The sequence below is a fragment of the Pteropus alecto genome, unplaced genomic scaffold (genome assembly GCF_000325575.1).
Source record: "Pteropus alecto unplaced genomic scaffold, ASM32557v1 scaffold86, whole genome shotgun sequence".
In the NCBI taxonomy this organism is placed as follows: domain Eukaryota; kingdom Metazoa; phylum Chordata; class Mammalia; order Chiroptera; family Pteropodidae; genus Pteropus; species Pteropus alecto.
The window spans coordinates 2,364,460-2,389,452 of NW_006442109.1; the positions used below are offsets into that span (position 1 = coordinate 2,364,460).

The 24,993-nt window shown below is 36.4% G+C and overlaps 1 protein-coding gene across 1 annotated transcript in view; it reads right to left on the bottom strand.

Annotated features, from left to right (window-relative positions):
* The window catches only part of PELI2 (pellino E3 ubiquitin protein ligase family member 2), a 161,019-nt gene that overhangs the window by 19,677 nt on the left and 116,349 nt on the right, over positions 1–24,993 (bottom strand). The window contains exon 4 of the mRNA XM_025038740.1: positions 1,217–1,318. Coding sequence (XP_024894508.1) covers positions 1,217–1,318 — 102 coding nt within the window. The remainder of the gene's footprint in view (positions 1–1,216; positions 1,319–24,993) is intronic.

Sequence of the window (24,993 nt, forward strand, 5' to 3'; positions counted from 1 at the left end):
AGCTTTCGAGGCCCCCACTGCGTGCTTGTCTCCAAATTCATAGAACTAGTCCCCTACTGAAGGACATTTAAGCTATTACACTATGCTTGGAGCAATAACTTGGTAAAAATGTCATTTTATGTGTATGTAGGGATACTGTAAGTCTTCAGAAAGAGAAGAGCTTTAGAAAGAGAAGAGTTAAATCTAAGAACATAAGTGTTTTGTATTTGTCATAGGTATTTCCAAATCAACAACCCACAGAGGTCATATGATGTAGGAGAGTGTCTCCTCACATCTCTGACAAATCCTTTTGGATTTCTGCTAATCTTTTAAGTGAACAATAGTATCGCTGTGTGATCTGAATTCACATTTCTCTCTTTATAAGTGAGGTTGAACATATTTTCTTATTTTTGATGTTATTACATGATACTCTGACATTTATTTCAACATCCTTTAATTAATCATTTAACTCCATACAGAAATGCAAAGCCTCACGGTTTCCAATCTGTGCTTAATTTTTTATTTCATTAGCTTTAATTTTAGTTTTCTATTGTTTTAAAGTACCAAATCTTGGAAATATTCTCTTCTTTTTAAATTAATTGACTTTTTCCTTTACTACGTCCTCCTTTCTTTTGATGTCTTTCCGGACTTTCTATTATATGCTACTAAAATTATTCCTGCACTTGTCCTCTACTTTCTTACTGTCATTTTTTAAAAAGGACTTTTTGCGATAAATGTTTAGTGCCTTGATTTCCTTCCTCCCTCCCTCCCTTGCTTTTTTCTTTCCACATTATAAAGGCACTTAAGTTTTTATATTTCTTTTGAGTATGATGTTGGTCACATCTCATGAGTTTTGCTATATAGTGTTACCATAATTATTTTAAAAGAGGCCTATAATTGTAGTTTTGATGTCATCTTTGATCCAAGTGTTATTTAGGAACATGTTGGCTTTTAAATGTGGCTGGCTATAAAAATTTTTATTCTTGTTATTAAAGTCTATTTTTATTGCATTGAGATCTGTGACTATAGCCTCTCTCTACATATTTTTGCAATTTTAGAACTAAGTTTTTTCTTAGTCTTTCAAAAACCAAATAGGAATAATTTTTATGCTATCTTCATCTCTTTCTCCTTGGGTACCACCAAAGGCTAATGTACCAGAAGTCCTGATTACATATCGAAATAAAGAACTGAAGGAAAAACGTCCTAAAATTTCCATTAAAAAAAAGGAAGATGTTACCTGAAACATATCCGTATCTTTATCATGTGTGTACTCGACCACCACAGTCTGATTCCTTGACAGAGTGTACGATATACTGTGTTGACCTTTGCAGCTGATAGCCTAATAATGAAATTAAAAAATATTCATTACAATTTAATTTCAACAACTTAACCATACTCCTGTTTGTAGTTAAGAGACACCGTCCTACCAGCAAAACTCAACACAAGCCAGCATTTCCCTACCAGTCAGAGCCTGTGCTGAGCAGCCAATAGTCACCATTCTGGTTTTACCAAATATTCTATGTTAATATGAATAATATTGTACTTACATCAAATCAAAATTAATTTACTAGTTTACAAAACTTAATTTAAATTATATTCCCAGAAAAACGTACACTTTCTCTATGTTTCTTTAACTCAATGATAGGATTTTTAGACTAATATAATTTATTTAAAATTTTAAACTTTATTTCACATTATAGCAACTAAGTCAATAATATTTTGTTATAGTTATTTTTCCTACATAATAAATTATAATCATAGTAATTATAATCACAGTAAAAGAATCATTGAAGTTATAAATGTTCTATAAGAATTTCTATATAATTCACTTTTCTAGACAATGATAATTATATTTATACTCTGTTCTACATCTTACTTAAATCTTATATAAGCAGTTGCTTAACCAAGATACTTATTGAATTAATAATAAGTAAGGTAGCTAAGTTAGTTTTATCTTTTATATTTTTAGCTAAAGTTAATAGTCTTTTACAAAAGAATCTAGAAACCAATAATACAATGTTATTCTTATTTTCTCCATAATGATATATTTGAACATATCTTAAGTTGTGGTCACATACTTTTAAATTTCAAATTAACAAAGGCGTTTATTTAAATTGTACTCCAAATTATTTCAATTACATTTTATCCATTCTACTTTAACTTATCTTCATTTCTATTGTTTTACATTAAGCATAATAAAACTTTAATAAGCCTATCTATTAAACATTTACTGAATGATGATACTGTACGAAGAGTAAGAAAGCATTTGGAAGTAACTGGACATATATAGCATGTTAATGAAAATGTCTGAACATTTATATTTGACCAATATAATTGCTTAGAGTAATAAATAGTACAAGATTCCAAATCATGTTTGAAGTTAGCCTTGTTCATCTCATGGTTATTTAATCATTTGCCCTGAGAAACTGAATGATTGAACTGATGTTCTGTTGTATGTGCTTCATTAAGATAATACAAGTATTAGAAAAAATAATTTACATATTCGATATGGTCGGGAATCTAAAAAATAGTTCTTAGACTACTTAATTCCAGTAACAAATATAATCTTAAATTTTCATTGGTCTGAATCAGATAAATTCAACGGTATTGATAAAAGTGACATTTTTTGAAAGTGAAATTAATAAAGAACTATTTCCAATTTAAGATAAGTGGATGTTTATCTTTACAGTTAAGTAAAAAAAAAAATGCTTTAAGAAAAATGATCTTATTACACTCAAACTTATAAAACTAATAACCAGAGAGTAATACTATAGTAACTTATTTCAGGGTTCATTAAAAAGTGTCTATTGCATTTACAAGTACCCAATTTACAAATACATTGACTCAAACACAACTTTCTAGGCACACATGACATCAAATGTCAGAATAAGGAGCTAACAAATGCCATAACAGAATACCTTTTAAAAAGTTATACATTTTTATGGTGGTACCTCCTGAAGTACAGTGTTTCTCAAACTTCCACCAAAGTTGCTTTTACTGGAAGAGAGTTACCTGAAGCCCTAGAGATGCCTGGGAGAACAGCCCTGAAGTAAAGTTTCTCAAGCTTAAAACATCATAATTTAAAATTATTATGAATTTTCTATTCTGCTCTATATGCCTACAGTTTTAACATTTAAACACTTCTACCAAATTTACTGGGACATTGGTGCCCCAGAAAGACTCACTATGCTCACCCCATGACCTAGCACAGCCCTCAGCACACTTCCCACACGAAACCCTTCCACTCTGGGGAGCACCAGAAATTGCCGTTTCACAGGCCCTAAGTTGTCACTGGACCCAATTCTTCTAAGGCGTTTTATTCTAAAACCATTTTTGTAACCAAAACTATTATAAGCCTGCCTATGTAACACATAAAAAAGGCTATTTATAGGAAAAGTGATACCATACCTGGGAACTGCCCATAGCAAAGAGTACAAAGACCTAGGATGGCCTCTGCCTGGCCGCCCCCAAACAGGGTAGAAAGCATGTAATGATCCAGTTAGTTGAGTCCACTAAAGAAAATTTTGAGTCCACTAAAGAAAATTTACAATTTCAAACTGTGTGTGTGTGTGTGTGTGTGTGTATAATATGGCTAAATGTGAATCTCCAGAGTTAGGAAATGGTGAATGCTTTGGAGCTAGAAAAATACTTGCTGAGACTTTTTGGTTAAGAAAGTCCCAGCTGAGGGTTACATTCTGGAAGCCCCCGGATTTGGGGAAGATAAGGAAGTAGGAACAGATTCTGCAGGGAGAGAAACAAGTCCCAGAAGGAGGTGAGTGGCTCTGAGACAGTAGGCAGTGCACTCACTCCCCTACAGCAGGGATCCTGATGAATGAGGTGTGATATCCACCTTTAAGTCCTGGCAGTGATCTCCCTGTTCATGCTGAGCCAGGAGAGGAAGCGGGCTTGTGAAGGGCCCTAAGGGCTGGCGCCTAGGGCCCAAACAGGCTGCACCCACAGGGTGAAGAAGCATGGTGATCAGTGGGCCCTGGAAGACTGGGATTGAAGCCAGGACTGAGATTTGGAGGAAAAAGTGGCAGTCAAAACCAGAACACCTAAGGCCACCACTGAGATCCTCAGAAATAAATGGAAAGGTGCTGACTTTCCTTGATGACACGAATTAGGACTCACAGAATCTTGTTTGCATATTTAAATCTAGAGTGAGACCAGACTTGGGTGGTTGGGGGAAGTTAAGAGGAGAGTTTAAGGCTGACATCAGTTGTTGCTTTTTTTCTGGAAGTATATAAGGCATTAAGCTTTTTATTTTGGTTAGATGTATCCATTTTTCAGCAATAATCTTTATCATTTAAAATGACTTTCAGAAATACAGCTTCTAGTAAATTACAGATTCACTGACTTGAGTCAATCATTTTAAGTATTACGGAAATAAAATTTTCCCTAAGGCACTAAGTTGCTTTGAAATCTATTTCTGAAATATCAGAAAAAAAAGAGTAGGCAAAGCTTTCTCTTGGCACTCGCTATAATTTAGTTCAAACACAATTACTGTAACATAATGTGATTTTACTACACCAACTCAAATTTGGAAATGAAACTTTAAAATTCTAAGGAAAACCAGCTCAACTAGCTTGCCTGGTAGACCACACAGATTTCTCATATTCACTTTTCTATTCTGAGGAGAAGGAGGCAAGGTTGCCACCTCCCTTTCCTAACACTGTGAGTGCCTCAAAGGCAGACCTGGCCTTACCCTTTCTTCCACGCCTGGTACTGAGGGCACGTGGGCATTCAGTGAACGTCAGATGACCGAATGGACTGCTACGGATGCAAGATGAGATTTAGACCTTCTTTCCTCAGGTCTTCCCTTCCTCAAGCTTACTTTTCACCAGCACAGGTACCAATAGTGACACTCTCAGCTCCAATTTATCACGTGTGAATTTTATCGCGTTAAACTATCACAATTGGACAATTACAGATCAGACAATTATAATTACACATCCACAGAACAAAGGATTCCAACTTTATCCAGTTTAGGAATTTAAAGCACTACTCTGCAATCCCAAATGTCCAAACCAGGCTCTTTCGGAGCCAAGATACTTTCTATATTTTCTGAGATTTATCCTACTTGTGTCACAGGCTCGGGCTCAGCTCAGCCATCCTCTGCCATTCAGGGGAATAGCTAGAATTGGTTGTCCTGGTTCAACTCTAAATATCAGAGAGTTTCCTAAGCCTCCAGACTTTAAAACAAACATGATTCATAATGTCTACAGAAATTCTTCCATCTTATAAACCCACGTGTACACACATAAAGGCCCTTATAAAGATGTATAATGTGTAACGATACCAGGAAGGCAATTCTGCAAGATGCATAACGGGATGGATACATGTCTTCATGGCAGCCAAAGGAGCTTTCATTCATATTTTAAAAATATAAGGGAAATTAGCAAATCTTTTATTTGTAAAGAAGCAGTGGGCTTAGCTCTCAGTCACAAAGTAAAAGAAGAAAAGCCCACTGAGAAACTGTTTCTAGAAAATACTAATTTATCACAGCTATGATTTAGCCATTTAATTCAAGCTCTATAAGGCTGCTAAGTGAACCTTCAGCCACTGAAAAAAAAAAGGGAATTCATCGCTGTGGCGGACATTGTTGGTTACCTACCTGATGCCTTTCTCTCTGCTAGGAGAGCTGGCTTCCCATGAAAAAGCCTGAAAATGCCAAAAATGCCTCTCCTAGTCTCCTCTGAAGCTAGCACATGGAAATGCAACCCCGTCCTCACCACTGTGGAGCTCCTGGGGATGGGAGACGTTAAGAGAGATTCTTTCCTTTCTCTGTTAATAAAAAATTAATGTGATGTTTGGAGCTGAGGTAGCCATCTTGTAACATGAGAGGAAGGTCACAGACTCTCAGAGAAGCAGACTGTGCCCTGACGTCTGTGAGCTGAATCAAATCTTAAACTGTCTGCCCCAGATTTATCTGAGAAAAATGAGGGTTTTAGGTTGCCTTTCGTTGGGTATTCTATTACTTGCAGTCTAAAGCATTATTAAATTGTTTGGACCCAACTTTTTTCTCTCTTCCTGGGTTTCCTATTTCAGTCAACAGCACAACCATATTTCCCATCACTCCGACTTAAAAGCTTCATGTCATCTCAGAGACCTCTCTTGTCATTGCTGTCCATATACAATTAGCATTATTACCATCATACTTAACCTACTGGTGAGTGAAAGCCAGGCTCACTGATTTTACTGCATTAAGGCAAAAATCAAATACAAAGTAGAACAAACCATGTGTAACATTTCACTTTTTCTCCTCATATATAAAGTAGTTGTTGGGCAACCAGTAATTGCAAAACTGATTTATCCCCCAAAGGAGTTTTACAATCAGCTCCTTTATAGCCCATAACTTTCTGCTTTGAAGATTACTAGGTGTAATCTGATTCATCTCCCCTTGAATCTGGGCTGCCCTTAGTAATGTGTCTGCCCTTAGTAATGTGTCTGATCAACAGGATGCTGCAGCAATCACATGTGGGACTTTGAGTCTAGGTCGATGAAGCTTGCAGCTTCCCCTTGCCACCACTGAACAATCGCTCTTGGAGTCCTGAGCCATCCCAGAAAAAGCCCAAGCTACAGGGAGAGTCCCTGGAGACTGAAGTGCCATGTGGGGAGAGCGAGGCCGCAGAGAACCAAGACCCAGACGTGTGAGTGAAGGAGCCACCTTGGAAATGAGTCTTTTACAGTTCCAGCTACCCCAGCATTTGCCACGTGAATCAGAGACAAACTGCCCACAGGTGCCCTCCCCGAATTCCTGACCCACCAAAGTATGAACAAAATCAAATGTTTCTTGCTAAGCCACTAAGTTCTGCAGTAGTTAACTACACAACAAAAGACAACTGGACCAATCAGTTTTCAAGGCTTACTGGTGCCAGAGCATTTTTCTGATTTGTTAGTATTTATGATAACTCACATAAGACATCATGGTGATTTGTGTATTCGCCTTACCCATACCCTTGGGCAGGGGACAGGTGTAGGTATCACAGTGCTTTTACTCAAAACAGGGGTTGTCTTCCTAATGGATGTTTCATGTGCTCCTGAATGCATGTTAAGAGGCTGTCTGTGGTTAGAGTAAATATACATCTTTACTGTGGTAATCTTCAGTTGCTGGATGACTGAGATGTGAAAAAAAATTTTATATTAGTGTTTAAAATTACTACTTATAGATTAACTTATAAAAGGATTCAAAGTATTTTCATAAAGGCAAAAGCCACCAAGCATGTCACATGGACATTTTTAGTCCTTACATATTTGGAGCAGGAACAGAAGGGATACTAGGAAGACAGGAGAAGAAGATAACCAGTTACGTTAGAAGTTATGAAGACAAACTTTGGCAAACCACATGTAATATGTATACCAATGGGTATGCCTTCCTAGACCAATCCTCGTTCAAGAGAACACACGTGTGCACATGCGTGTGTGTGAGAGAGAGAATCTGAGTTTCAAATGAAATGAAATTCTTTTTCTTCACATACACATCTAATTTTTCTATTACTATGTCTTAGAACCAAATGACTCAAGAGTTTAATAATCCCTCTTGTCTAGATGTCCTGGATGCTGATTATTATAAAACCAGTTACTGCTCTTAGGTTACACAGTGTCTAAGTCAGATAAATGTATTTTTGGAAACACAACACCCAGCATAGTTTCTTTCTGCTTTTCAAAAGAAAGGGACACACACCTGGTATGGCTTATGCGTTGAAGGAAGCTTTTCCAGATAAACCTCAGAGCTGCTCTGAAGAGCTCTGCATCATGTGACCTAACATGGTGGTATTTTGTGATGCTGTTCATTGAACCCCATCCTTCCGTTTCCAACAAAACATCTCAAAAAGAAGTCATAGATGCTCTAACACCCCACCCACTGGGGACAGTCCTAGGAAATGTCCTATACACTCACTCTACTTGCAGAGGCAGTGACCTCTTTGTCTTTTGGGGTCCACCAAGAAACATCACATAAGCTTGTATTTTCAATGGCTTTCTAAATGATATCCACGACTCGGCACTCTGTAATAAGGCACAATAGAGTAAGTACAGGCTCCCCAATTATTCTGCATGTTTCAAGCAAGTTTATTTTCAGCTACTTTAACTGTTAATTCTAATTTGTAAGTTAATATTTCAGCCTATCATACAATTTAAATAAATAACAGCAAAACTACAGTGCAGAAAGGACCTGATAAAATGGAAAAATAACTACACTGGCCCCTCACAGCCGTTCTGGTTACTAAACACAAGCATTCTATCACAGGGTGCATTGCTAGAGAAAAAAAACATTTTAATGGGTATGGAAAAACATAATAATGGAATCTATATGGGGGTAGGACTGAATGGGGCCAATGAATCAAACCTTCTTAGTTCAAAAACAACTTCTGATGTTTATGTTTATGATAGAAATGTGCGCATTTACAAGCAAATGAATGAGTTTGCCGTGAGCTGCTCAGCAGCCTGGAAATACTACTGAATGATTTTGCTACATAGCACTGTGTACATGGTGATGCTGGGGCAGAGTGGGTTTGGGGGAACGATACTATAAGGTATCAGCATATGGTTACATGATAGCTGCCCTGTGAGGTCACTGGCAGTGCAGTACCTTACTGCACTACCGATTGATAATCCAGCATGTGGCTGAACATCAGCAAAAGAAAACACTGTGTCAGACGGTTGTCTTGATATGACTACCTGGTTTATCCTGCTGAGCTCCAAGTTTACATGCACTTTAGGAAGGGAAAATAAGACCATGAGTGGACACTGCAAAGGTCAAGTTGGTTAGTAGGTTCTGATGTTGAGAAAAGAACATGCTGGACCCCGGGTTTGAATCCTAGTTCAGTCCAAATCACACAACCTCTGTGAGCCTTCAGTTATTACCTTTTTGCTTCATCAGCAGAGGGAGTCAATGTTAGTAGCACTGATTTCACTGTATTTAAAGCAGAAGCAACAATATACAACATGGCACTGTCTCTCCTCAAATACAAACCTGTACTTAGAGCACTGCTTCATGACCCAAAGAAGTTTATCACCAGTTCCTTGTAGTCTATAACATATGCTTTGGAGATTATTATTCTGTTTAGTTTTAAATATGTTAGATATTGACTATATTAATTAGGGATACTCCCAGTATGACAAACATGTTTTTCCAGAACTAATGACTTTTATGTCAGATTGACAAGTTAATTAGGCAATAAATCCTCAATCAGTCTGGTTCAAACTGCCACGGGGAAGATGAGATCTCTGCCATCCTTGTCAATTTATGTATAAAATATGTATGAGTGCTATTTCTAAAGAGAGGACGTGGCTAAAGGAATTCATAATTTATTTTTACATGAATGTACTCTTTAAAATATTCTATCTTATTCGATATTCCATATTTCAAAAATGATTGCCTGAATCAGCTATGATTAGAAAGTCACAAATGCTAACTTGGATTTCATCAAAATCAAGTGTTTTGTGCAATAAATAAATCACAATGATAACTGTATTTGTTAGAGGCAAGGGCTCTGAACTTGGCACTGGGCCACAACCATGCCTGTCTGGGATCGGCTTACTGAGCTATTCCATAAACCTTTGCAGAGAACCTGCTACATGCACAGTGCTGGTCAGGGGCTATGACGGAGGCGGTCAATCCAGCAAACACGGATGGCAGAGAGAGTAAGAATGTTTGAGGAGACCTTGTTTCTAATTCAGAGTCACTCCTAATTCCACGGAAGCTGGATGTGGTTGGTGGTATGAGTCACAAGATTTGATTCGGATACGGTTCGGAAAATACGACACATGGGGCATGTTCATGTGCCTTGTGGAGATCTGTCCCCAGGAATTCCAGCACGTACCCTGGATGAAAGGCTCTTTGCGGGGAGGAACTGCTGCTGTCTTTTTAAATCAGCCTTCGATTAAGGCAGCATATTGCAAGGTTAATAGTACAGATCAGGCTGAATTCGCAGTCCACCAATGACTGGCTGTGGGCCTCTGGGCAAGTTACTTAAGCACCCTGTGCCTCAGTTTTGTCATCTTACAAGTGCTGGTCGGTCCTGTGTCCAGGAAAGTTATTGTCGTCTAAGACAAAGATGCTTCGGCTACTTCTGTATCCACCCAGTTTATCACAAAGTGCCGAACAAGTGAAAAGTTCAGATTCAAATCTGTATAGATTATTTCATTGTACTTGTAAAACCTATTGAGCTAACCTAATGTGCAATCTCCTCTTTCAGTTGTTTTATTTGTCTCATCGCTTTTGTAAAGTGGGGATGAAGTACAGTTTCTCCACAGAGAGGTGCTGTAACAAGGACACACATCTATAAACATGTTACGTTACCAATCGACCTTCTGCGCACTAGTCTCCATAAATGACAGCCTATTTCTAATGGTGACTTTGAAAGTGCGCACTTCAGTGCACAGCCTGTAGGCTTCTCCCCACACTGACTCTAAGTGGCAGCACCTACAAAGCAGGAGAGGATGAGGAAGGAGCGCAGTCCTGAAAGTTCGAGGCAGTCCTTGGGAAACTTCATCCATCCCAACACGCACAGCAGATGTCAGAGCCGCTGGCTACGCCAGAGTCTGACCCTGCAGCAAAGATGACCCCGTGGTCACCTGGAGAAAGGTGGGGGCTACACTTGTCTGGTAAGAGGTAGAGAAACTGACCTCCAACAAATTCATTCTGCAAAACAGCAGTGCCTTTGCTTTTGAACATTTTATGGTTCTAGACATGAGCACAAATGGACATGGGAAGAAATGAAGCAGATGCAAATATATTTGTGAAATGCCAAGTATGTCAGTGAAAATTAAAACAATTGTGATATTTCTTTGTTTCTAAATCTTAAGACTAAGAAAGAGAGAGAAAGCTAACTGCAGTCTCACGTAAGAAGAGTTGGTAAATGAACAATGCTTTAAAGAATGCACGTGAATTTGTGGCAACATCTACCATTTTCTAATCGAATATTTACGTAAAGCTACTTGCCACAGGAAATAAAGCTAATTGAAACAATGAACCCTAATAAATAAGAATTATAAATAAAAAGAGCATCATGCAAAATGACCAAGCCAAAAAAGTAAAATTCATTGTCTAATAATTTTTTACATATTTCTTTTCATGAATGCATTTACTAGGTAAACGAGGTATATCTTATTTCTAAAGAGCACTGGATAGAAAATACATAAGTATCCACCATAAACTATGTGTCATAGTGAGTCAATAGTAAATGCGAACCCTAATTTGCTGCCATGAGCAGGCAAACTTCCAGATGCTATGAAATGAATCTGACATAAATCGATTTTATACTAAGATACCCAAAGACTTGCCGTATAATTATTTTAATACATAGGCCAGTTTATCAGCTGTCAAAGCAATCTCCTGAGTACTGAAGAATACAAAGACTGAAATTTGCCCTTGCTCAAAATAAAACAAAATACAAAACAAAACGCTATTGATTATTTATAGTGATAGAGGCAAAACCTCTCATTTAAAAGATATAAAAGAATAAGGGAGGGAATGTTTTCCATTTTTCCCCTCATATTACTTGGATCTTTATTTTGAAGGTTTAGCCTATATTTAAAATTTGTCCATCTGCTGAAGAATCTCATTTTCTTTATGGAATAAAACCAGTTCAGTAGGGCCACATCATAATTATATGGAAATATGAAAATATTTACTCTCAAAAGACGATATTTATCTTGGCAGTTGGTATTCCCAAGATGTTGAGCCTGCTGCAAACGTGCACATTCCAATCTTAATATAAAAAATTTTAAGTAAGACAATAGCTGTCTTTCCTTGAAAGTACAAGAAAACATCTATGTAACTAACATGCGTACCTGTCATCAGACAAGCCATTGATAAATGTTTTTGGTAAAAGCTTGGATATATATTTGAAGCAAATATATATCTCAAGTGTCATTCAACTGAACTTCTTAAAAGGGGCCTTATTATCTGTGTCCATGGGTCATATTCTGAATCTCTTTCTTAAACTGTAAAGTAGTACAATTACTTTGAAAGATTATTAGAAAAACTGAGACAATGTCTGTAAAGAACCCATAGTACAGTGCCCAACACATAATAATTACTATCATATTCAGCTATTTTTATTACTAAAACATTCATAAGCTCTACTGGATAAGTTAATACTTAATTTTGTAGGGTCTTCCAGGTTCTTGATTGATTTCTAAGGCAAAGAATATTTTTAATCAGGTAATGTGTGTAAAGCACCAAATGTAACGAGTGAATAAGATGCGCCTTCCAATTCCCGTCCTGGATCACAGAGAACAGCACTATTACTAGCACCATGTGGATCCCTTCAGGGAGAATCTCAGTCTGTACCAGCATCGGATACACGTAAGAAACGACAGCATGCAGTACAGTGCTCTGCCCGCTCCTTTTTTTCCCTTAACACAGCTTGTAGCTTGTGGAATGGTCTGGATCACCTGTCTATTAGTGCTGTCTCTCTAACTGATGTATAGATTCAGCCTTATTTATCTAATAAATCTCTTTTTAATTTAACTAAAAATGAAACAATTTCTGTTTTACAAGCAATGCTGCAATAAATACCCATGTATTCATTTTGCACACAGGCGGATATATCTATAGGCTACATTCCTAGAAATAAAATTGCTGGATCAAGTGGTATGTATGTGCACTTTTAATATTTCAAGTTACTGTCAAACTACTTTTCATAGAAGTTACATCAATTTATTCTCACCAGATGTGTATGAGAGTGAGTTTCCCCCACACTCATAGGGAGTTATTAAGTGTTATGGCCTGCACTGCCCAATATATGAAAAACGATGTCATTGTGCTTTTAATTAGCATTTCTACTGTCATGACTGAAGTTGAGCATGTTTTATATGATCTGAAGAGAAATCAGAGTACTGAACATTTTTTAAAACACTTAAAAGTCATCTTTTTCTTTACTATGAACTGTTTATATCCTTTGCCCATGATTCTTTTGGGTTATTGGTCTTTTTCTTATTGATTTGTAGGTACTCTTTATACATTAAAGAAATCACTTCCATTGTTGCAAAGTACCTCATTTATTTGGATTTTAACTTTATTTAAGGTGTTTTCTTGCCACGTAGATTTTTCAGAAGTGTATACAATAAAATATCAGTAGTTTTGTTTGTTCATTTTCATATTTTACTTAATAATTAGCAAGGCTATCCTCACTCCCAGATAAAGCTAAGAATTTTCCATTCTTTAAATACATTTGTAATTTTACTTTTTATGATTAAAATATTACTTGAACACTTGTCTGAACAATCGTGAGTGCTCTAAAAAGAAGATATAGCTTCTGTTTTCAGCTTATAAAGGTCACATTACGTGCATACAATGCAAAATTTTCTTTTTCCTTATATTTTCTGTATGTTTTAAGGAAAGTGATGCTGCTATATGATAAATACTAATCTTACTCTTAACTTTCACTGGGTTGCACCCATTTTCATTACACAAAACCTTTTTGTTGACTTGTTAAATATCTTTTTTTACCCTGAATTAAATCTTTAATATTAAGATTAAAACTTCTGCTATTTTTTGTTTGCATTTCATTGATATGCTCCATAATTTTACTCTGAATCTAAATCTCTTTTAAACATGTCTTGTGTACAGCCTGTAATTGTATTTTTATATGATGTATTTCTTTTAATATGTAAGTTTAGAACATTTACATTTATTGATAGGTATAAGATGTAGCCAAACTTTCTGCTTATATTGCTATTACTGTCTTTTATTAAAAACAGCTTTACTGAGCAGTAATTGAGGCAATAAGCTGTATCTATTTAAAATGTACAATTTGGTAAGTTTTGACATGTTCATATATCTATGAAACCATCATAATAAAAACTATAAACATATCTATAACCCACAGAAGTTTCCCCACCATGTCCCTTTGTAACTCACTCTTCTCTTCCAACCACTTCCTCATGCCCAGGCAACCAATGATTTGTTTTCTGTCACCATAGACTAGACTGCAATTTCCAGCATTTTATAGAAATGGAATCTTACACTATGTATTATTTTTTCAGTCTGGCTTCTTTTACTTAAAATAATTCTTTTGAGGTTTATCCATGTTGCTGAATGTATCAATAGTTCATTACTTTTATTGCTGAGTAGTATTCCCTTGTAAGGCAATTTGTTCATCCATTCATCTGCTAATGGACATCAAGTTAGCTGTAGTTTTTGGCTACTGCAAATAAGGCTGTTATGAACATTTTGTATGAACATATGCCTTCATTTCTCTCAGGTAAATACCTAGGACTGGAATAGCTGGACATATGGTAGGTATATGCGTAAATTTTTAAGAAGCTGCCAAATTATTTTCCTAATCGGTTGTACCATTTGGCATTCCCATCAGCAATGAATGTGAGTTCCACTTGCTCCACATCCTGTCAACTCTTGGTATTGTCATCTTTTAATTTTAGCCATCCTCATGACTACAGAGTGATACCCAGCTGTGGTTTTAACTAGTATTTCCTTAATGAATAATGACATTGAGAGTCTTTTCACATGCTAATTTGCCATCTGTATATCTTCTTTAGTAAAGTGCCTGTTCAATACTTTTGCCCATTTTTAAAAATTAGGCTGTTATTGAGTTTGGAGAATTCTTAAAAATTCTGAATACAAATCCTTCATCAGAGATATGATTTGCAAATATTCTTTCCCAGTCTGTAGCATGTCTTTCCATCTTCTGAACAATTTCTTTCAAAGAGCAAAAGTTCTTAATTTTTATGTCTAATTTAGCAACATGTTCTTTTAGGAATCATGCTTTTGGTTTTATGTCTAAGAAATCTTTGCCTAATCCAAAATCACAAAGATTTTTCTCTTATGTTTCCTTTTAGAAGTTTTATATTTAGGTCTATGATCCATTTTGAGCTAATTTCTGTACATGGTAAAAGGTATGGATCAAAGTTCCTATTTCTCAACAGGGATATCAAAATAGTCTAGCACCACCTGTTCAAAAGACTATCGATTTTCAACTGAATTGCTTTTTCACCTTTGTTGAAAATCAGTTGTCCATATATGTGAGGGTCTATTTCTGGACTCTACTCTGTTGATCTTTTTATATTATTTTTACATCAATACCGCACTATCTTGATTATTCTAGCTTTAAAAAAGTCTTGAAGTTGGTTAATGTTAAGTATTCCAATTCTGGTTTGTTTTTTTTTTTCAAAATTGTTTTGGCTTTTTTAAGATTTTACATTTTCAAATGAATGTCGATTTTTAAAAAGCCTGCTGGAATTTTGATTGGGAGTGTGTTGAATTTACATATCAATTTGGGAAGAAATGACACCAATACTGAGTTTTCTGATCCACTTACATGGTATATCTCTTTGTATCTTTAGATATATCTCTCAGCAATGTTTTGTAGTTTTCAGTGTCCAAGTCTTGCATGCACGTCTTTCTTTGGTTAGATTCATCCATAAGTACTGTTGATTCTCGTTATTTGCCTGTGAGCCTCTGGTCACATTTTTGTCAAATGATCAATAAACTTGTTTTTCTTAATCTTGTTTGATATGTTTCTGTTTAAGGACTGCTTGTTTAATATACATTCCTTACAAATAATTGTTTATAGAATGAGAGTTGAAACAAAGAAGCAGAACGTCCCCTTGTTCAGCTTCAGCTGGCAACCCAAAATTTTTGCCATGTTGCCCATGCCCACATGTGACCGGGAAAGTGCCATAAGTATTGATTTTAATGTTACAAATAAATTTTAGCGAGTAGGCAAATTCGCATACAGGGACTCCGAAAATAATGAGGATCAACTGTACTTTACATGTTTGATGTTACTGTAAATGCTATTTTTAAAAATTTTCAGTTTCTGAGCTTTTCTGTAGTGTCTTTTTAAAATCTTTCACATTATAGTCTGTGCTTTGCCTTATCTCCTGTATTTCATATGATTACTCAGAAGAGTTATATTTCTATCCTTGTGGTTACTTTTATGTACACAACTACATAAATATGGTTTCACTCATTAACTCTCTAATGACACAAAGATAAATGAGGATTTCTCATTTCTTCTCTACCATCCTCCCGCACACACTTTTAATTGATTTTACAATGTTTCTTACTGCTCACTTTTAAAAACCATTGAATATACTATACCTTTCTGTTTTAAATGATAGTTTTTATCTTCTATCTCTAAAATCTGAGGATATTAGCATGCATACAACACTACATTTCACCCTTTCTCTGCTTCTTCTCATCTTTTATTTTATTATTTATTATTTCCACATTGTTGGAATTATAACATTTACATTTTCTTCTGTGGCAATCACTCTCTCATTTTAGCCCTGCACTGAATTCAATTAATTAGATGTTAGTCTTTCTTGCCAAAGATTCTCCATTCACCTCCTATTTGGCTGAAAATTGTCTTCTGGTACTTTCTTCAGTAAGGGCTCATAAAAATTCTATATCCTGAGTTCTTACATGTTCGCCAATATTTGTCTGTTGACTCTATATTTAAAATAAATTTGGGATAAGTAAAGAAATCTTGGGTCACTAGATTATTAAATCCTTGGGCAAAAGAATCAAAGCATCTAGCATAGTGCAGAAAGTAACCTTTCAAACAATCCTCAGATAAAATGAGTCACTAACAAAAATGAATAAAAGCTATTATACCCCCCAAATGCTTTCTTCCGTGCATATTCTATTAAAACTTTTACTTTCTGGCTATATTTGATGACAATTCAAATTTATCCAAAGAAATCAGGGATATTATATAATAAAAGAATCAAGTAGTGATGACAGCACTAAGACATAATGTGACAGTGGAAAGAATGTCAAATAGATCAGGAGTAAGACACTTAGTTTGAAGCTCAGCTCCAATATCAACTAACCAAGTCCTTAGGCATGTTACTAAAATCTTACAAATCTGATGAAAGGGGAAAGCAGTGGGAAAGATTTTTAAATGTCATTTTCTATTGTAAAAATATCTTCTACGTATGGCAAAGAATCATCTTTGTCATCCCCTACTCAACCTTGGCTATTATTACAATTAGTCTACATTCCTTGAGAAATTAAGGACTGAAAGACAAGAGTAGCAGGAAATGGACATCTCAGAGAAAAGTCTGATGTGAAAAATCTGTGGATAATCTATTTACACGTAATTTAAAAAATCACTGGAAAAGTAAAATGGCTTGATATTGAGTACAGTATGAATCCAGATCTGATTACAGTTATTAAGTCAATAAGATGATAATTTTTATTTACAAGCTCTATAAACGCAGTAGATAACACAATGTTCATTCACTGGGTGATGCTGTGGAACAAAACCCCAGGAACTGCTGCTAAAAATGACCAGGGTCAATAATGTGTTACTATACTTGCTATCTAGCTTAAGACAGACAAATGAAAGGACAGATTTGCCTTAGGATTCTGCCTGTAGATTGCTGCTTAAAATAAACCAGCTCTGCCTCTGATATTTTTGAGGAAGGGGCAGAATATCAATAAATTAGACAACAAAACAAATGTGTTGCTATCTAGTGGATGCAGCCTGTGCTGAATGGTAAACCCTAAAGATGCCACCTATCAAAGCAACTTTTCAAGAATGAAACTATGTGACCAGAGTAGACAAGTCTCATTTACGGTACTTGGAAAGGCAGCACTCTTCAGTCATATATTCATATATTTATGTTACATTTAATTAAATTAGCAATCTACAGAAAATCCTCTGCTAGGATTCAACTCTAAAAATAAAAAACACCAACCAGATTTATAAAATGTTTATCTGTACCTTAATATCTAAATTAGTAATACTTTCTGCATATAAAGAGTTTTTTCAAGGTAGAGCATCTTCACGTATGTTATTTTACTTAATCATTTGGTGCACACGACAGCTCTGGTGTGGATATAATCATCCCCTTTCTGTAAAATAAGGAAACTGACTTGGAAAGGATAAGTGATTTCCTTAGTGAATGGGTAAGTCTACACTGCACAGCATACTCTGTCATTACATACTTCAATGTTTTTTTACAAAAGCATTTCCAAGTTTGAGGGAAGGGACTTATATAAACTTTCATAATCATTTATAATTTATGAGATCACAGTTTTGGGAATCACTTTGCAAGCAATGTAGTTCAGTCGGCTATCAAATCCTCTTTCCATCATCAGAAAGGAAGAACCATAACAGAAGTGAGAGGAGAACCAGGAAAGTATAGCATCATGTAACTAAAATTTGTAAGAATGAGTTACAAAAATAAGTGGTAATGAAAACTGTCAGCTGGGGCAGAGAGAGTAAGCAGGAGAAATCAGGGAGGCTAACGAATTTGTTTTTACAAATACAGACACAGTTTAAAGGTATTAACACAGGTTGTAATTGAGGTGTATTATTTAGAAGTTTCTAGAATCTCCTTGACAGCATACCATTCGTGCCAATACTGTCTAGTCCAAAAAGTTGCCAAACTTGAACAACTTGGGAAACTTTGTCGTGAGTAGAAATATCTTTCCCTGTAACCAGAACATTCAGGGGTTGGAGGGCGGGGTGGTCTCCAATCCCCACACAAGAGACCTTTAAATATCTAGAGACAGCTGGTTTGTACACTTCCAGTATTTCCTTCTTCTACTGAAACATTTCTCGTTCCTTCTGATTTTCTTCAAAACATGAGCCTTAGAATCCCTTCACTCTCTCCTTGTTATCCTACTCTGAACACAGATCTGTCCACACACATTCATTTTGAAGTCCCCATAACAGAACACCCCAGTCCACATACGGGCTGATTAGAACAAGCAAACAATACATCAGCTCGGCATAAGACTGTGTGAGCTTCTTGAGGTACTCATATTATTTATTCCCGCAAGGATTATCATCATGGTACCTATTTTAAGAGTTTCTACATGGTTAATTATGTTGTCTGAGAATAAAAGTTTTAACCTCCTTTTGCGCCCCCAAACCAAATGCATTGTATTTCTTTCACTTGCTGTACTATACTGCTAGTTCTTCCATCACAATGTTAAACAGAATTAGTGAAAGCGAACATTCCTTCCTTGTTCTCAGAAAGCATTCAGTCTTTTACCAGTAAGTATGGTCACTTGTAAAATTTTTAATAGACACCCTTTATCAAGTTAGGATGTTTCTTCTACTCTTAGTTTCCTGAGAAATTTCATCATGAATGAGTATTTATCAAATTAAATTATATCAAATTAAATAAAATTAAATGCTCTTTGTCCATCTATTGAGACAATCACATGGTTTTCTTTTTAGTCAGTAGATACGGTGAATTTACATTGACTGGTTTTTGAATGATTAAACCAATCTTGCATTCTTGGGATAAACAATGCAAGAATCTTACAATTTCCTTTCTCCTGCCCTTAATGTTATTGTCAAACATTTTACTTCTATATGTGTTATAAACTCCATACACTATTATTCATTTTGCTTTAATTAGTTAATTATCTTTTAAAGAGATTAAAAATAAGAAAGGTCTTTTATATTTAACTTCACCTTTACCGTGTCTAAAGTACTTCGTGTAAATCCAAATCTCCATCTGGTATCTTTTTTCTTCTACCTGAAAAACTAACATTTCTTATCGTGACAGTTTGTTGGCAACACCTATTTCAGCTTTGTTTGTTTAAAACAGATCTTTATTTTCCTTTCATTTCTGAAAGATTTTTATGCTAGGCATAGAATCCTAGGTTGCCGGTCTCCCTTTTTCGCTCCATCCTTCTCTCCTTCCTTGTCAGTACTTTAAAGATGTTGATCCATTGTCTTTGGGCTTGCAACATTTCTGATACATGTTTTGTTGTGTCTTGTTTTTCATTCTTTGTTCCTCTGTACATTATTGCCTCTTTTTTCTCTGGGCACATTCAAGATTTTATTTTCATTATTGGTTTTCAGCACTCTGATCGCTATGTGTCTTACTGTGGTATTCCCTATATTTCTTCTCTTTGGGGTTCATTGACCATGTTAGATTTGGGATTTATCATTTCCATCACATTTGAAAAATTTCAGCCATTTTTTTCTTTCCTCTCCTAACCTCATTTTTCTAAGACACCAGTTACACATTGAGATCACTTGGTATTCTCCTATGATTTACTGTGGCTCTCTTCATTATTTTCAGCTATTTTTCCTTTCTCTGCCTTATATTGGATACTTTCTATCGCTATGTGTTTTAAATTATCTTTTATTCAGTTTCTAATCTGCTGCTACCTCAACCAGTGTATTTTCTACTTTAGACATTTCTATCTTCAAAATGTTCATGTTTTCCTCTACACTCTTGATCATAGGGAATATAATTATAGCAGTTGTTTTAACCTTCTTGTCTATTAATTCCATCTGTAATTTCTGGGTTTATTTTTATTAGTTGACCTCCCCATTATAGGTCATATTTTATTTATTTGCATTTCTGGTAATTTTTTATTGAATGCCAGACACTTAGTGTTATGTTTTGGGGTGCTGGATTTTGTTAAAAGTGGCCTTGTTCTGGTAGGCAGTTAAGTTACTTCAGATCAGTTTTCTCCCTCAATGCTTGCTTTTAAGCTTTGTTAGGGCAAGTCCGGAGCAGACTTTGATCTAGGGATAATTTAGCCTCATTACCTAGCTGATGCTCTTCTAGAGACTCTATCCTATTTCCCTTGTATTATGAGGTCTTTCCACTCTGCAGGTGGGAACATGAACTAATCCCCAGCCTTTTGTGAGCTACAGAAATGGTTTGACCTACTGCTTTTCAGTGATTCTTTTCCAACCAGTTTTTCCCCTACACGTGAGCAAAGCAGTACTTAGACAAGGGGTGACCGGGCATCCTCTACAGCTATGCAAAGCGCTTTCTCCCTATGAAGGCTCCTCATCTCTGGTACTCTCCTTCACAAATCCTAGCCGCCTCAACTGTAATCTCTGGCTCTTCAACTCAGTAAGATCACAGGGCTATTTGGTTCCTCATCTCTGTGCTTGGATCTGAAAACTGCCTTCAGACAATAAGATGGGGGGAAAGATGCCAGCCTCGTTTATTTCCCTTCTCTTAGGGATCATGGCCCTGAGCTGCCTGTTGTCCCAATATCTGCAAACAGATATTTAATATTGTTCCAGTTGTTTACAGCAGGGAGAAGGAGAGAATTTCTGTAGCAGTTAATTCTGCACAGGCAGAAACAGAACTCTGTTTTGCATACATTTAGGGGGGACTTGAAGGGATAGAAACTAGTACACTTGAAGTGATGACAATTTTAAACTTAAGGGATTCAACTTCTTGAATTATAACACTCTTTAATAACACTGGATATTAGTATACTTCAATCTAGTTCTCTTTATTACTATTTTATTTTCTTCTGGGCATTTAATAGTTGCTATTCATTTTACCTGTTTACTGTCCTCCTCCCTACTCACATTAGAAAGTAACCTCTGAGAAGATAGAAACTTTTCCTATATTGTTCACTGCTTTTATCTCTAGTACTCAGAACAGTTCCTGCAGCACACACACAGTGCACAACTACTTTATACGACAATTGTATATATCTATTCTTTGACTTGGTCGGTACCTCACAGTAGAAAACATACTTATTTGTTATAAAACCAATTTTAGTTAAATCATATCCTACTTGCCCTTGATTAAAACAGGACTATAAATGCGCGTGCGCGCACACACACACACAGGCAAATATTAAGAAAAAGATAAACAAACTCATATTTTGAAAGGAAAAACAACACTATATACTTTAAATGTTTGTCAAAGTAAATACTATATAATAATGCAAAGCATCCTATGGAACTATTCAGGCATCTGGCACCTTTTAACAATATATAATAGTATAAATCTGAAGATGAAGGCTTTAAAAAGTATGACCTGTATTAATCACAGCATACGAGATGAAGGAGGGGAGACCTGTCTGCTATTTATCTGCAGTAAAATCTTTTGTTATTTAAGTTATAAGCTAGGCTAACTAGTGATTTCATTTATTCTATATATTATTAGTTATTATTAGTTACTTCCCGAAAAGTTCATAATTGATTTCTAACTATGCACAATTCATGTTAAATAAGACAAGCAGATTCAGCCTCAGAATAAAATCTTTGCTAAAAGATTCAGGCACAAATTGAAGTTTATTTATATTTTTAATAAGATTTCAATAAATGTTTTCTGGATATCCTTTTATCCAGAATCACACTGGTTTCATTTCTAATTGATTTTTAGATATGTGAATGATAATTTCTGTCTTACCTAACCCAAACTGACTCCATCATGACCACCAATACACATCTTATAATATGTTACAAGTTAGAGGTGTTTCACATAGATAATATTATGACTGTATTTCCTAAGACTGCTTTCAAAGTTTGTTGACTTGGCACATGACGGGACTGGGTTAAAGTAAATACTTCATGCACAATAGGTATTCCAATAAAGACTGTATAAATGAACAGAATGTAGGGACATCTTTGCTTTGGGTAATCTTTAAAACACAACTATACTACTATTAACTAAGAAACTAATTTTAAAGGCCTAAATACTCCTTTTCAAGTTTGGCTAATGTTATAGCACTCTTACCCGCCTGCTATGGGGACTACTTACATGTGTATAAATTGTCAGCTCCTTAACTGGCACAGAGAGCACTCAATAAGTGTTTGCCAAGTGAATAAATTATTAAACCAGAATACCCTATCCTCTCAAGCATTCTAGATGCCTGAGATATTACCCTGTGTTATTCTCAACTTAATTAAAAATTCTCAAAGTTCTATCTTATAATCCATTTATGTCTCACTATGAAAAAAACAAAACAAAACAAACCAAACCAAGAGAATTATGTATGATACACAGTGCCTGGAGTCTCAGGCTGTCATGTCAATCTAGATAGGACTACAAGATGAATATAAACTGAACAACTAAAATATCACAAATGTGGCTACTTTTGATGTAGCAACTCCTAGAGCACTACCAACTCAGCCTGATATGGCTATGCTAGCTTTAAACAATTGAGACATTTAACATTCATACCTAATGGCCCATTCATTCATGACTTGAGGCCTCTTTCCAAGAGTTGCGGATGTCAAAAACTTGGGTTTTGGACTTGGTTTTGTTTACCCATTGTAGAGGCTGCAGGGTATGGTGGGACCAAAGCAAGGTGAGGAGTTATGCAGGTGGACATAATTACAAGTCCACTGCATACCAGCTCTGAAAATTTAGCCTCCCGTATCGCAACTTCTAGTGACAACAATACCCACTTCAAAGAGCTGTTGCAAAGGTTAAACAGAGTGCCCAGTGGAAACTACCGCTACTTGACCTTAAGTCCCTAAACCATCATGTACTGCAATGTTCTTAACTATAAAGCATCAATAACTATCCTACTTCACTTGACACAGCTTTTGCAGGTATACAATGAAATAAGAAAATAAACTTGATTTTTTAAGTTCAAAACACTAAACAAATGTTATGCCGCTATCTTCCTAGAAGGGTAACTCCATTTGTGAATGGAAAGAGATACACTAAGGTTAAGAAGTACAAATGTCAACTTCTGTTTCTAAAGACTGCCTCTGTCAGCGACCCTTTACAGAGCCGGTGCACTCTCACTGTGGGGAGTGTAGGCGGCTGCGTTTTGGCTACTGACGGTTCACAACCGAGCCCTTTTCTGGGGAAGGTCTCTCGGACCACCTAGTTCAGAAATGGCTAGAAGATGATGCTCTTCCCCCAGGAACAGTCTACAGCCCATAAGTAATAAGAAAAGGCTGAGCCCTGGCTGCAAGGTAGGCAACAGTGTGGTCCCATGCTTCAGAGCTCCCTGGGGATCAAACTGAGGCTAAGCTTTGGCTGGAAGCACATTTTCTCAGCTTCTTTGGCTCACTGCTGCTTCTCTCACTTCCTTACTGTTTTCTTCTGACAGCAATTCCTCAATAAACTACTCACACAGCCTTTGCTTCGAAAGACTCTAATCTAAGAAACCACCAATATCTTCTAGTATTGACTTATCTGGCTGAAGTCTAACAACCATCAGCAAATGGAAATGCTCCCAGGATGGCCCAGGCTTTCAGGAGGGCCTACCAGCACATCAGGACACGATGCCACAAGTCCAGCCAATGCTGGTGGCTACTGGAAATAAGCCAGAAGCCAATGTTTGAGCAGAGTACAAGATATTACAGGTGGGACCGGACAGACTCCTGCTTAGAGAGTCCTCAGAAAGGAAGACAGGATTTTCCAAAACCTACAGGAGAAGGGGGCTCTGTCCCTTGGAGAATACTAAAGGACGCCTACCTTATTCCCTATGTGAAACACTCCTCTGATTTAGTCTGTTCACAGAAATCAACCGAATCTCCCAGAAATGCTTTTCCTGCTTCAAAGGCATTTAAATGACTTCAAGATTCACATACCCATAGGGCCCAGACAGCTGTTAACCACTGCAGCACTCAGTGACCTTTGACTGAATGAGTGAATGCACACATTCTAACGGGAAAGAGCAGTAGGGGACATACTCCCTGCCACTGTCTGCACCTCTACCCTCTCTGAATTCTCACAGAACTGAACGCAAAGGCCACACATGCTGCCCCATATGTTTAGTGGTTGGTATGGGTCTATATATTGATTCCTCAAGGGCACATAAGCCCCTTATTTCCTTACAACACATATCTGGAGCCCCTGCTATGTGCCTAGCACCATGCTTAGTAATGAGGTTATTAAGATTAACTTAGGCACAGTTCTTGTCCTCACATTACTCACATGGGACCTCGGACCTAAGAGATTACTCCGGAAGGATTTGTTGAATTAAACTGACTGTAGCTTGGAAGAGTTGGATAAGAATTCTAGGAAGAAGCAGTCTTTGAGGGGGGATGCTGAGGTAGCAGGATTTAGACAGAATAGGAAAACACGGTATCCTGGGGGAGAGGAAGGCATTCACAGTGATAGAGGCCTTGTACATAAGATAGCCAAGTACTGTGATAAGGGCTGACAGACAAATATATAACATAAGTAAATGATGCCAAACGAACAGGAGGACAATTAATTGCCCTAGAGGACTTAGCCTTTCTTTCCTTTCCTCCTACCCTGACAGGTACCTGGAACAGAGTAAATGCTCAATACTGTTTGAATTTTAATAGACATTAATTCTTTAAGCTTAGAATTCTCATATGT